The sequence below is a fragment of the Mytilus edulis genome, chromosome 1 (genome assembly GCF_963676685.1).
Source record: "Mytilus edulis chromosome 1, xbMytEdul2.2, whole genome shotgun sequence".
Taxonomy (NCBI): Eukaryota; Metazoa; Mollusca; class Bivalvia; order Mytilida; family Mytilidae; genus Mytilus; species Mytilus edulis.
The window spans coordinates 15,295,578-15,311,683 of NC_092344.1; the positions used below are offsets into that span (position 1 = coordinate 15,295,578).

At 32.1% G+C, this 16,106-nt stretch overlaps 1 protein-coding gene across 1 annotated transcript; it reads right to left on the reverse strand.

The window, feature by feature from the left end:
• Window positions 1-12,662, reverse strand: LOC139524853 (G-patch domain and KOW motifs-containing protein-like). The gene is made up of 11 exons (XM_071319965.1): window positions 12,442-12,662; window positions 10,903-11,015; window positions 9,794-9,933; window positions 9,077-9,180; window positions 8,417-8,606; window positions 6,990-7,122; window positions 4,073-4,259; window positions 3,549-3,684; window positions 2,951-3,020; window positions 1,724-1,809; window positions 1-201 (listed from the first exon to the last, which is right to left on the reverse strand). Exons 1-11 carry the CDS (start codon window positions 12,582-12,584, stop codon window positions 61-63), a joined length of 1,443 nt encoding a protein of 480 aa, XP_071176066.1. The 5' UTR covers window positions 12,585-12,662; the 3' UTR covers window positions 1-60.
• Window positions 12,663-16,106: the final 3,444 nt, after the last annotated feature.

Consider the following 16,106-nt stretch of genomic DNA (forward strand, 5'->3'; position numbering starts at 1 on the left):
TTATAAAAATTATTTATTATGTATAACATTAAAAAAAATACACCTAAAAACTATAAAATGTTAATAATCATATTCTTCGTCTATATTTCCTGAGTATTCACATATTTTGTCAAAGTCTATATTGATCACTTCATCTCTATCCCTCAATAATTGTAATGTTGCTATACATCTTGACTTGTCTTTCTTCATTATTCTGGCTAACTGTAAAAGAAAAACAATATGAATAAGTGAAACTGCGAGCTACTGCTCACTGATGATACCCCGCCGCAAGTGGATAATTTTAATAGTGTAAAAATATGCAAGTGTTCGGTAAACAGGAAGTTGTTGAGTGATGAATCTGAAAACGCATTACACGGTATAGCTGACTTGTATAAATCCTGAAACCAAATTTCAGAAATCCTTGTATAGTAATTCCTGAGAAAAATGTGACGAAAATTTTCAACTTGGCTATCATATGTCAAATCATACAAGTGTTCAGTAAACAGGAAGTTGTCGAGTGATGAATCTGAAAATGCATCACACAGTATTGCAGACTTATATAAACCCTGAAACCAAATTTCAGAAATCCTTGTATTGTAGTTCCTGAGAAAAATGTGACAAAAATTAGTGTAAAAATATGCAAGTGTTCGGTAAACAGGAAGTTGTTGAGTGATGAATCTGAAAACGCATTACACGGTATAGCTGACTTGTATAAATCCTGAAACCAAATTTCAGAAATCCTTGTATAGTAATTCCTGAGAAAAATGTGACGAAAATTTTCAACTTGGCTATCATATGTCAAATCATACAAGTGTTCGGTAAACAGGAAGTTGTCAAGTGATGAATCTGAAAATGCATCACACAGTATTGCAGACTTATATAAACCCAGAAACCAAATTTCAGAAATCCTTGTATTGTAGTTCCTAAGAAAATATGACAAAAATTTTCAACTTGGTTATCATGTGTAAAATGATACAAGTGTTCGGTAAACAGGAAGTTGTCGAGTGATGAATCTGAAAACACATCACACAGTATAGCTGACTTATATCAAGCCTGAAACCAAATTTCAGAAATCCTGGTAGTGTAGTTCCTGAGAAAAATGTGACGAAAAATATTCATGGGACGGACGGACTGACTGACAGACTGATGGACTAACGAAAGGACAGACAGAGGTAAAACAGCATACCCCCCTTTTTTTCAAAGCGGGGGTATAATAAAAGAATAGCGTCCAAATATCCCTCATCAATGCACATATCTGATCTGTCATGAGGTATTCATTTTTTATTATTTTTTTTAAAAACTTTTTCATAAATATTCTACAAGAATAAGTGTCACATCGTACTAGTTATAGACATGCAAACTGTGGGATAGCCAAAGATTCTAAACGCATAGATCAAATAATATGAATAACTAGCAGAAGACTAAACGTTGTGTGTTGATTTTAATGTTGAATACTTTCACATTTTTTTTTCTTCTCATGCATATGCATGAACTTTACTCTTTTGTATATTTAAATCACCACTGGTAGTCTTCTGACAGACTGAGTGAGCGTAAAATCATTGTTATGGTTCAATTTATCAAGTTAAAGGTAAATGATTCAGTATTATTACCAACATGAGTATTGCGGTTGTCCACACTGTTACTGGATTACCTCTATTTATGAAGAGGAACAAAGCCTATCACTCTTAATTTTTCTACTGTCATTGATATATACCATATTTGTTCATAATGTAAAGTAAGTTACCTGTCCTTTCTGTTTCCCACTCACAATAAGTACATGGGCATTTTCTTGCTTTGGAATTACTGTTTCCAGTTCAGATTGAGAAATTTCTACAAATAGATACATTGAAGTTAAATCTGGTGAAAGCCTTACTTGTGTATCTAATTATTTAAAAAAAAAAGTCTGAAAAGTTTTATTTCAAAGAAAAATGCATACTTTTATGAGAAATTTTATGTGTTTTTATTTTATTTTTGAACATAGATCAGTTTTCTCCAGCTTATTAAGATTCTTTAATTTGTTTTAAGCCAAAATGTGCTTTTGTACCATTAAGAAACTAGCAATCAATCATATGAGATACATGTAAAGTACAAAATAGTAGTATATGAAGTCAAAAACAACATTTGATTCCATAAATAATATCCATAATACCCAGGGGAGTTACTTCCTATATTTTTAGTGGTACAAGTGTGCTGTAAAACAGGGTCGCCTTTTCATACCTTGCTGATTAGAACAGGGTCCCCTTTTCATGCCCTGCTGGTGAGAACAGAATGTTTAAAAAAAAAAGTATTTCTAGAACAGGATTGCTTATTTAACTCTTTGAGATACACTCTAGAACCCGGGTCTACATTTATACATTTTCTGAGTATGTCTAGAATGGGGAATGTTTTGCAATATTTCTGTTAAGAACAGAGTATGTTTTTCAATGTTTTCTGGTTAGAACAGGGTATGATTTGGCAAGTGACATCGGCACAGTTATACCTGAAAGGATAGTCAGCAATCCCTCCTGGCCATTATAGCATGTTGTAAAGGCATGTTTGTCTTTTTGTTATTGCCAACATTTATAATAAACAAGAAAGTGTCCCCAGCACACGGATGCCCCATCCGCACTATCATTTTCTATGTTCAGTGGACTGTGAAAATGTAGTGAAATCTCTAATTTGGTATTAAAATTAGAAAGATCATGTCATAGGGAACATGTGTACAAAGTTTCAAGTTGATTGGACTTCAACTTAATAAAAAACTACCTTGACCAAAAACTTTAACCTGAAGTGGGACAGACGGACGAATGAAAACAAAGAAACGAACTGAGGAACGAACGGACGAATGGAGGCACAGACCAGAAAACATAATGCCCATAAATGGGGCATAAAAATACAAAATTACTCGCTATAATATGAAGAACACAATGATACATTTTTAATCAATAAACTTGTAATTCTTAAATTAATCTAAAGTGTATATCAAACTTACCTTCCAATACTTTACCATCATCAGTCTGACAAACACAGTTATCTAAGGACAACACATCTATTACATTTACCTGTAAATATAAATAATCAATTTATGAGTTATTTTAAATATCATGATAGTCTATGCTATGAAACATTTCCATGGATATGTTAGTTCTGTGAATTTTCTAATTCAACATATATAACAAATGTCTCCATGGAACTAAATTCCCAGCTAAACTATGCTCAATATTGATATTTACATAAAGAAACATGGTTAAAGCTTTCCTCCCCAATTATCAAATGGCAGTCATCAAAATATCTGCAACAAATTTCAATGGTTTTACATAAACTTGAATTTCTGGACATCTTCTACATTCCTAGTGCCGGATTTTCACTTTTTACTACAGTATTGAAAAATAAAACGATATTGTATTTCATGCTTGGCCTACCTGTAACATATGTTTTTCTGTTGCAAATTAATTTTTCATATTAACACTTAGCAGAGCTTGGTTAACAGGTATTTGGTTCCGTAAAAGTTATATGTAGGCAAAGAAACAATACAATACTAAAGCAAGGTTAAGAAATTTCTTTAAAAAATATTTTTTATAAAACACTACCTTTATATTATAATATCTGCCTTTCTTGTAATCTTTACTTATAATTCTGACTCGGATCTGAGGTTTTATCCAAAGAGGCTCAGATCGGCTGTTACCATTCTGACTGCTTTTGGGTTTGTCTGCATAATCATCTAATCTGAAAAAGTAAAATACATGCAGTTAGACCTTATTGTTTCCAAATTCTTTGTTGAAGTATAGGTTTTTTAAACCACAAGAACTTCCATAAGTCATATTCCCATTATCTTTGAAAGATAATTTCAGGATGTTTTTCTGGTTGTCATATTTGTGCACCCACTTTTTTTTTTAAATAGTATCAATGCAGATTGATTGAAAATAAAACAAAATTTAAACTTGATCTGCAACTCATCATGATAAATCTATATGTCAATTTTCAAATCAATATTTCAGGCATGCAGAAAAAAAGTGTGGAAAATTGACTGATGGACAGAAAGACAGACAGACAGAGTGCAAACCTTAAGTCCCCGTTGACTTCGTAGGTAGGGGACTTATCAACAAATATATACCTATCATGTTTTCTTTTCCTAGAATCAGATCTGGGTTGTCTATTATCTTCTTCATAATGTTTACTATCATGGTCAGAATCTTCATCTCTATGTTTGTCTCTCTTTGATTTGTGATGTCTTTCTCTTTTTCTATCCTTCTCCTTCTTTCTTTCCTCTTCTTCCTTGTATTTGTCTGCTTTTACTTTGTCTGCAATGTGTTCATTGAGTATATTAAATTACGGATTTTACTTTGTCTTTTTACATAAAATAAACTGTATAACAATTGCAAATTATGTAAAGTCCTCTAAACAGAATTTTGTGTCATATGATTACCTGAAATTTAACTACTGTAAATTCAGAAATTAGTTGCGTGCATTTATTATTATGATTTTGTGATTTTCACGCTACCAGGCGACTTGGGCGAAGAAGTCGCCTTCCCGACCGTCACTTCGCTTTCCCCGACCCCCAAAAGCGGAATCAAGTCGCCCTGTTCTTGACGATACTCGCTTTCAGTCGCTTCCGTCATCGGACATTTTCAATTTTTACCAAGTTGATTAAACATCAATTTTTTATTGATAATTAAAGAAATTCAGACATAAACGATTCATTATCTTTAGAAAAGAGGTTGAAGCATTGTCTTCGCAGTGTGTAGCAGGTTATTTGATAAAAATACAACTTTTTATCACTTCAGGTATTTTCGCAAGTTCCGGTGCTTGTTACTCGAAAACGTACATCAACCTAAATTTCGGCGGCAAATTAAGTTTGTTACTTCATTTAAACGTGATAAATGTTGCCTCCAGTAAATGTTTAATCCATTTTTTGCATTAAAAACGTCATGTTCCTTTTCAAATAACTTGTCAAACATCGTTTATTTTTGTAAATTTTCTTGCATTCGTCCGCCATTGACCGACTTCTAAGGTAGCAATAAACAGTTAGAAAAAAATACTAAAATTTGCCCTTTTGAATTTTACCATCCCCTTTCCATTGCTTTTTTTCAATATCAAGCTTACTGTTTGTGTCATATATGGGCATATGTATGTAATCAGAATCTTCCATAGATTTTATATCCAGTATATAAAATGGTAAAATATAATTTCTTTTTGGTGTATCCATGGCAACAATCTGCATTTATTCATTATAAAATATTGCAAAAAGGGGGGGAAAGATGTCACATATTTTCCCAAAATTTGGCTAAAAGTAGAATTTCAATCGCTTGAAGTAATACCTTTTCTGAAACTGTGTACATATATCATTCAGCAAATCCAATGAAAATCATATGTCTTTCATCTCATTTTTTTGTAAAATTGCGTCAAAAACTTCGTGTAGAAAAAGAATATTTGTAAACAGTACATTAATTTCTGGACCGATGGCCGGTCTAGCTATGAAAATACGGATTGTCAAACAGAAAACAGCCCATAAAACATGTAAAAAATAATCTTGATGCTCTTATAAACCATCTTTGAAGGCTAAATTAGCACTCATCTGTCTAAAAATGAATTTTAGTACACAATAACTTTCCTATTTGAAAAATCCACAGGGGCCAAAATGCGAAACTAAACTCCTAACTGTGTATTGCTACCTAAACGACGGATCTGAACCGGACCAGCTATGACCGAAATCCGTACTTTTACAATAATTACTACGGCACACGGACGGAACAGCTGACAGAAGAATATTGATCCCAAAGGGAAAAATTACGCATTCCACACACATTAAGAGACTTTTGGTTACATCTAATTGATTGGTGTATATAATTCCCTATATTTTTTATGGATTGTTTCAAACTTTTGATTAAAGTTGCTTAACTCTAAGACTATAATATTATACTAATTTCAATATATTATGGCCCAGCTTAATAACTTTTATATTTTTTTATGAAAAACACTGAATTTCATACACAAGATAATTTTTAATTAAATTGTAATAATGATATATTGTAATTTCTTTACATTTTTTAAAATATTTTTTTTTTTAGTGCTAGATATTTAGTTGGAATAAGTTTCTCACAAGAACCTTAGTAAAACTTAAACAACTTTTAATTTCAAATGTTACTTTAATCGTATTTTTTTTACTCAGATATGAATTGAACAATATAAAAAGAACATTATTTACATATGGCCCTTTATACTAATGTAAAATCCAAACATTGTAGCGCACCGCGCGAATGAGCACTTCTCTTTCAAATCTCACCACTTCTCCCTATCAGTTTCAAAAAGAGAAGTCACTTCTCCCTATAATTCTGAAGTAGTGTGAGCCCTGTTTTAGACTTTAGATTTTGAGAAAAAATCTGTTAAATTCATATAAAATATTTCAAAATGCGACTTTAAATTATTGAGTTTACAACTTTTTTGCATTTTTCGCAATAATGAATACCTCACATTATTTCTGAATTTACAGTAACTTCATTTCAGTAATTTTAATTGTGTGGTGTTAATCAGAAAAAAAACATGCTTGGAGCAATAACCTTTGCTCATCTTGTTGCAAAAATGCAGAAGAAATTGATTTTGTTGTTTTAGATTGTATCTTCAATTTGGAAGATGATAATTTTATGCAAAATATCCCCAAATCAAGTACCGATTTTTACTTCGAAAATCCGGTTATCAAATAAAACTGGACTTAAAATGGTTTTACACTAGTAATTTTGGGGCCCTTTATAGCTTTTTGTTCGGTGTGAGCCAAGGCTCCGTGTTGAAGGCCGTACATTGACCTATAATGGTTTACTTTTATAAATTGTTATTTGGATGGAGAGTTGTCTCATTGGCACTAACACCACATATTCCTATATCTATTAAAATAGCTATTCAGTAATTGACTTAAATGTGAATTCATTTTTATTCTCATTTATTCAAATCATGAAAACTGTGTCAAAACCATGAATTAATGGTAATGTCAATAATAAATTTTATTCGTAACTTTCCATCGTTCTGATGGTACTTACTGAGATATTTAGAGTACTTTTTATAGTCATGACTATCTACCAGTCTGATTGAGTATTGACTTTGAGTGACCATATTACCACCCAATGTTAGCTTGACCATCACTCTTGCATTGTCTTCATCTAAACCTTCTATCTGTTGATAAAAAGAGAAATAAATTGTTAATTTAGTTGTATACAACTTATTGTATTTGATCAAATTATATTGTTTATATCAATATCTATACGAAACAGCAAAAATAGTATAAATATTATAGTCATTTTAACTTTTTTTCCTCCAAATATTAGCTATTTATCTATTTCATACCTAATTATCTATCAACTGGAAGTGAACAACTTCAACAAATGAAGACATTTCATAGGTGATATACATAAGAAAAGACATAGAGTCTGTTGCAGACATATTCAAACCTATGATGGAGGTTAGAAAATTAACTCTTGAAAAGAAATTTCCTATCTTTTTCATTACATGGTATTTAAGTTGATTTGATTTTTGGTATTTAACGCCACTTTTAAGCACTGAATTTAGGCTATTTGGCCTTCAGTTCTTATTGGTGGAGGAAGCCGGATTGCCGGATAAAACCAATGACCTTTGTTAAGAAAACTGACAATCCTAGTCAATTAAGATTGGAGTCATGTGCACCCGCACGAGCAATATTCCAACTCACAACCTCAGTGTTGACTTGCTAGTGATAACAGTAGTAACTACTTTACATTCAGCCCCAAGGCCCCTACATGGTATTTAACAAAGTGAAAGTTATTCAATTAAAATCTGAAAACATGCCACATTGTTATCTGTTGATTCTTTTATTTTCTTATACTATACAATTACTGTCTTTTGATCAGGTAAATATGCAGTTTTATTGACTTTTGAAAAACTGATATTCACTGAGGCAGAAGGCCTCAGTTAATATCAGTTTTTCAAAAGTCAATTAAACCGCATATTTACCGAAACAAAAGACAGCAATTGTTTTATTCCATATCTGAAGAGAAAACAATGTATTTAATGACAAATATTTATTCAAACCAATTGTACACCAAACAGTTTACTATAACGTTACATGTAAAAGCGTGTGATGTTTAGTGCAGTGAATAACACTTTTCTCCAGGTGAATAGGCTTTTTTATTTAAAATCCAATTCATATAGAAAAACCTACTAAAATAATACTAATACGGAATAATCTCAGTTATCAATTTTCATGGATTGAGGAAAACTTATATTTTTATGGTTTTAACAATATCTTCATACATTCCTACATGTATATAGACAATAAGTAATTTGCTGAACATATAAATCCCACAAAATCCACGTTAATTGGTATTTTAATCTAAGGAATAATAATAAATACATGGCTTACAGATTTGAAGCCTAGTCTATGAAGTCTATAAGTGTTGTCCTTTTTTCTTTATACTACTTTCACACAACTTACAATTCCATACATATCTTTATTTGCTCCCTTTAGAAGAACACAGTAAGCACCCTTCTTCAAAACTAGTGCTTCCTCATTGTCATTTTTTCCTGATCCTTTCTTTGAATCATTCAACTGGGCTGCTTGTGACCTATCAGCTCCTAAGCCAAGGCCCTTTGGTCTCAATACAGCATTCACAGGAGCTACAGCTCTATGTAAATAAATTGAAATAACAAAAATTGTTTAAATATGCATATTAAAATGTGTAAATATCTGATTTTTACTTATAAAATTGTCTTTTACAATTTTGAAATGAATATCGTGTGAGTCAAGCAATTTGCTTCTAGTTTGTTACATGTATTTAATCTGATGAAATTCTAAAAATAAAATTATTAAATATTTATAGATTATCGTTTATCATCTGAACAAGATTGATTTACTCACTTGAGCCGGTATGTATTGAGATGACCAATGATAATCTGTTTATTGCTATATAACCTATGACCTATTAATTTCATTGACACTGGCAAGTTCAACCTTAATTTCTAGTGATAATTTTTCAAACCACTCTACTGTGCTGAGAAAGGAAGTTATCAGTAACTAAGATTAAAGGAAGTTTTGTAAAATAGGGATAATTTGCATTATCAACAGATTCAGCAAGTATTCTACTGTTTCTCATACTTATTATTTTTTCCTATACCCTGTCCTTCTTGCCATCCCATTCCTCTTAACATAGCTAACCCAAACTGGTCTATAGGTATTTCTTCATAGTCATTTTCTTCAGGCTATAAATATACCAATGAAAAAAATATTATTGTGACTGGCAACACTTTTATGCTTACACATGTTTCTTTTTAAAGTAAGTCCACTAAAAATGTATGCAGTGCACATACAATTCCAAAATATATTAAGATATATACATGAGATATGTAATTGATAAATATCTAATTGACATCACTTAAATGTTTTTGACTAAAAGTATAACAATACAGCAAAATGGTAATTTAGTTCAAAAGTGTAAGGAATTTGAATAATTTGTTCATTAAAATATCCTTTGCATTAATTTCATATAAATATATGCAATCTAAAATTATCTTGTAGAAAAAACAATCCTGAAATTATTTCTATTAGATACAAAAAAGCAACAATATGATATACATGTATGTAAATTACAATTATGAAATATGTCAAAATAAACTTTGAACAAAATATCAGTGTGTGCCAAATCAAAAGAGTCACACAGATAATTGTTAGATTGTGTTTATTCCAAAATTAATATAACTGATATAAGCATTAAGTTTCCAATAATGCATAGCTGAAAAATATTCTACATCTTTATTTGAAAGTATAATGTACACGGCTATAAAATATTCCTAATTTCATTTTTTTTTATAGTACCTCATCAGGTCGTAAGCCTACATCTAACTTATCATCTGTTTCAAAACCTTCAGGAATTTTGTTTTGCATCAAAAGAGGAATATTTAATCCCATATCAGTCTGCCCCTTTCCTTGTTCAGCTTCCTGGAACTTTCTTGCGTCTGAAAAATGTCAATTAAGTATACATATACACTTTAATTTACATGCTTCGATTCATTTTGCATAAATGAATTTATACATCTCATTAACTAACAAATCACCTTACAAATATGTCATATTTGTTTATGTTTAATTAATACCAACAATCTATCAATTTCTATTGTCTTTTTTGTGAACGTTTATTGGTGCAAAACTATGTGTTGTCCTTGTATATATATAGACTATTGCAGTTTTCTGAGTTGTTCTTTATCTGGTCACTTTTTTATTGGTGTTGATTGCTGAGGACAGTTTATAGTTGGTTTACTATTTTTTGGTTTGATTGATGTTGATTTACTTGTTATCAGTTTTGCTCTGTTGTCTTTCTGAGAATATTTGGTTAGTTGTGCAGGTACACAAGTTGTGTTTGATGTTTTCATTTTAACACTTTTGCTGTTGTTGAATTTTCTTATGTAATATGGACACTTATTCATGTGTGAATCCAAAATCAGGTGCTTTGCACTAATGTCAGGTCTTTTAGCAGTATAGTATCCTTATTCCCATCATTTCTATAAACAGGAGGTGATTAAGAGCTTGACAGTCCATATAGGCATGTACCAACTGTTGAAGGCTCTGTTACCTTCTCTCTCATGTTTAACACCAACACTTTCTTTGTGTGCCTGCCGCAATTCAGGAGACAGCTAAAATTTGGTGGATGTAGTTGGTTTCTGTCTGTAGTCTTGTTTTCTTGTAAAAATTTCTTGTAATAAATCTGTTCATTTGGTTTTTTTTCATTTAATTTGTTTCATGTTTTGACATATCATTCAAGGGCATTTTATTGTTTATAGCTAACCAAACGGTATAAGTTTTTCTCCTTATTGAGGAATGTATAGTACAGATGTCCTGTTGAGCAATCATGCCAAATCTATAGATTTTTTTTATAGTTGTAAATTTAGAAATGTTTGCAAACCACATTCTACAAAATTTAGTTTTACCTTCTACCAGTTCCTGAACAGCACTGTCTTCAATTTGATTTCCAGATGCATTTACCCTCCACTTGTTTTCTTTGATTAAGGGTATAACAAACTCTTTGGCTTTGGGTTTTGTGCTGCAAAAAATAAACCATAAATTAATATGGAAATGGAGAATATTTTATCCCTCCACTTTCATTTGGCTTTACAAATAACAAGTGTACTGTGTTGTGATGTATGACTTTAAGACAAAATACATGAAATAGAAAAACATATAACAGTTTTTATTTAATATTAATCTGCCAAAAAATATCCTTTCTGTAACCAGACAAGACTGTTTAAACATATTGATAATAAAATAATAATCAACTGGTTAATGAACATTAAGTTTTCAGCAAATAAAAGAATATCAATTTTATTTTTTAATTTAATTTCACCATCCAGAAAAGAAATTGATGTCATAACAACATGATAAATGTTGACAAAAATTCTTCAATTAGTTTATTTTTAAAAGATGATAGCCTAATATAACTTGAGTATGGAGCAATAAAATATGACACCTACACATCTACTATCATCATAAAGCTTTAAAGAATACATCGACAAGCTGCAAGAGACTACAAATCCAAAGATGATGGTTGCATCTCAAACATCCTTACTAAACTGGATTTACAGGTCATAAAGACAAGCACACAAGCCAGAAGTGAATATTTCTGTACAGGCTAGTACAGGGGCTAGTTCCTGTTATAGAACCAGATGCATATTTAAAAAAGGCACATCCAATAACACCAATTACTTAATACTGCCAATAAATTTGGCAATTGTTAGACAATTGTTGAAAAACAAGTCAGGAACAACACAACATGCACAAAGTGTTTTGAAATTGAACTAACTTTACCCTAATTCATTGTTTTCTTAAAACAGTGAACAAGTCAGTGGAACCAACTTGAAGACACATTAGACTAGAGTGTAGGGAGTCTCATTCGGGGGTTCTGATCCCGGATCCCGCTTACTATTTTGTTTGATTTCCGTATCCTGCTTACGCTATTTACGTAAGCAATTCTCAATTTTTTGTTATTTCCCGTACCCAGCTAGACACTAAGACTTCATTTCCCGTTTTCACAGCACAAGAATTTGACATTCACATGTCACGCTTACAAAAAATGGGCAATCCCGTGTCGCGCTTAGACCCCAATGAGACCCACAGTGTACATGTATTATGTATAGCACACATCATCATTGAGAACTTCCAAAACTGCTTTCACACCATTAACAAATTGACAGTGCTGCCACTACCATAGTTTTAAAGACAGTATTGATATTCACAACATGTTCATACATATACAGACCCACTTCAAACAACACCTTTTCAAAAGAGGGGAGAAAGAAACATAAGGGACATTCAAACTCACAGATCAAAAATAAACTGACAACGCCATGGCTACAAAAGAAAAAGACAAACAATAGTTCACAACACAAAACATAGAAAAATAAAGACTAAGCCGATAAGCAACACGAACGGTACCCCAACACAACTTCAAGGCTGTTCAAGCCTTTTGTTACCTTTTAGCAAAGTTCTCGTCAACCTCGGTTACAAATTCTGCCTCTTCATTCTTTTCGACTTCTCCTTCGCTTATTTTGGATATTCCCAAAGATTTGTTCTTTTTTATTTTTGAAAATCCAAAAGACACTGTTTTCTGTTCCATTTTTTTGTGATTTTGTGAACTTGCGACGATTTCTTTTCAATATTTTATAAACAGGAAGTATACGTTTTACGTACGTTCAATACAGGAGAGTCCCAGTAGATTGCAATTCAGTCATTCAAAACAATACGTCTGCTGGTTGTATTTTTGCAATAAAGATTATTACTGCATAGGGAAGATTTCTGATACTCGAGCTATCCAATCAATATCTGATTTATGTATTGCACATGTCATTAGTTAGGATTATGTACCCATCTGTTCGATCATTCTATGCTAAACATATGGAAATTTTGTACTGAGAAAATCCACAGCCTTCCCCCTTGTTCTCTTACATTTGGCAATTCGGTGCTTGATAGATAGAGGATTATTGCATGCAGTGCTAGCAATGATTTCCTTATAACAAGTTTATAAATTTAGATATTGGTTAAAACAAATATAAGTATAGACCAATTCAAGTACACCTTAGGGTGCGCTCGACTTTAGTGACCCAGCACGAGTTTTTTTTTTTGGAATTAAGTAGTTCAGGACTTTTTGTAAAAAAAAATGCTAGCACATCATAGAAAAACAAGTGAGTATAAAATCTATTTTGAAAATTTTATTACAAAAATCTCTTTTATAAAGTTTGAGGATTTTCTACAAAAATCCATTTTTTTCTATTAAATGCAACAAAACAATAAATAATATTGCTTTGCACGAAGTTTCCCCTTGGTATATGTACAAAATGGTCCATCTCTATCATTCAATATTTTGACTGTTTCGATACTACTGCAATTTGAAAAATTCATAATTCACCGTGATGGCTACAGAACAGCAGAAGGAGTTCCAACCGGATTTATAAATACTTGGCGGTCACTGAGTTGACTCCAAAACGAAATTAAGACAATAAAGATGGTCTTGTATTATTTTTAATTCTAGATCATTTATATGCAAAGTCACCTTGGGCTAACTTAGGAGGAACTTGTGAATAGTTGTCTCATTGGCAATCATACCACATCTTCTTTTTATATTGAGAAAGATACTAGAAGCATGTAGAAAAGCAGCCTAGCCTGGAAAATATACATGCAAGCGGATATACAAGTAAACAAATTGGAATGTATACAAAACAGAGGCATACGATTCATTAAGAAAAACTACAGGAGTCGAGAACCGGTTCCATCTCCTACATGAGACGCCAGTTTGAAATTGAGACACTGGAGGAACGAAGACACAGTCTCCGTCTGATCCTGATATTCAAGATGGTTGAGAATCTGGTGTCGGAACTGCCAGCCGACAATTTTGTCACACCAGCAAAATCGAAAAGAATAATCAAAACCAAAATATAATAAAATTGTGAAACAGACAATATGATCGACTGTGACGGCACATAATAAACAACACAAACTAGCCCTGCCCCCCCCCCTTTTGAGACTGAGAAAATTTGGTTGCTTATATAGGGAATCACTGAGGCGTTACGAAATCGGGTCCCCTCTTAGGCAGCCAGTGGGCCCCCACTTATGAAAATTTCTGGATCCACCACTGGGGCTTAAAGTGCCAGACAACAATATGCCACAATAGTCAATAAAAACATTCTTATTTTTAGTGAAACAACCATATACTAGAACCAACTGCCAGATAAAGTTGCGCATACAGATTCTGTAGAGCAATCAGTTGAAATCGCTCACCAGGAACATCTCCATTAACAACAGCGCTCTTCTCCACCGTGTATACAAGCCGAAATAAAATTCTACATGTACCAATACAGTGTATGAAAAAGTAAAAAAATATCTCTTTTTGTAGTTGTTATGTTTAACGAATTTTGTATAACTTTTTTATGTTTCAATTTATGTTCCCTTACTTTAGAATGGGGTCTTGCATATATATAATCCACAAATCTTATAATAATTTAACCCATTCCCACCGCGAAAAAAAACCTTGACAATTGGATCTTTTTCTGTAAGATTAGTTTTTATATTTCAATGCTCATCTTTTTATTCACCTATTGTCATCGATTGTCAAATAACAATGTTGGGAATAATTCTGCACTGAATAGGGGCACCTACATTGCTTGTCATCGGATTGCCAAATTCTTGGTGATACTACACCCTCAGTTACCTACTGATGTGTCACTCTCTAAAACTAACTTAATCTCGTAATATTAAAATTATCTTCTCTTGTAAAATGATCATCACAAAATGTAGTTTCTCCTTTGTGTTTTTATTTTTATTTGTAAAATTTATTTCCGAAAAGGATACTTTTTTTGTCAGTATTGATTATAATAAAATTGAGAATGGAAATGGGAAATGTGTCAAAGAGACAACAACCCGACCATAGAAAAAAACAACAGCAGAAGGTCACTAACAGGTCTTCAATGTAGCGAGACATTCCCGCACCCGGAGGCGTCCTTCAGCTGGCCCCTAAACAAATATATACTAGTTCAGTGATAATGAACGCCATACTAATTTCCGAATTGTACACAAGAAACTAAAATTTCAAAAAATACAAGATTAACAAAGGCCAGAGGCTCCTGACTTGGGACAGGCGCAAAAATGCGGCGGGGTTAAACATGTTTATGAGATCTCAACCCTCCCCCTATACCAATGTAGCCAATGTAGAAAAGTAAATGCATAACAATACGCACATTTAAAATTCAATTCAAGAGAAGTCCGAGTCTGATGTCAGAAGATGTAACCAAAGAAAATAAACAAAATGACAATAATACATTAATAACAACAGACTACTAGCAGTCAACTGACATGCCAGCTCCAGACTTCAATTAAACTGATTGAAAGATTATGATTTCATCATATGAATATCAGGCACATTCCTTCCCGTTAGGGGTTTAGTATCATACCATCATAACATACATGAGAAGAACATAACCCGTGTCATGCCAACAACTGGTTTTTTAATAAATGTGTTTAGTTCCGATGCAAAGACCCTATAAGTGAATCAATATTAACGCCAAAATAAGCAATCTTTAGTGACCTGACAACAGTATCGTAACTATATCCCTTCTTGATAAGTCTATTTAAAGGTTTTGTTAGTTTCTGAGGTGAATACTGACATTTTTGTGCTTTATAAAGAATATTTCCATAAAAAATTGGATGTGAAATACCTGAACGTATAAGAATTCTGCATGTTGAGCTATATTTACGAATGATGTCCTTATACCGATGCATGATAAAATTTAGTAAATGTTTTGACTACTTTGTCGGAGATTATATACGTAGTATATTCATTTTGTCGTATGTCAATCTCCTTCAGGAGGAAATAAAGTTATATATGATATACACTATATATGTTTCTGGTTTCATGGTACCAACAAAATCATATTTCACATGGTGGCACTATATACCTATTGTGGTATTCTTAAGGATAAAAGATAAAATACAACATTATTATTTGTAACCTTTAATAAAATTAAAATCAATAATAAATGTATATAATATAGCTAACAAGTACAATAAAAAGATTATTTAAATCAAAGCACTGAAAGTTTTTATATCACAGATTAATCAAAGCACTATTTGTTATAAGCAGCTGCTT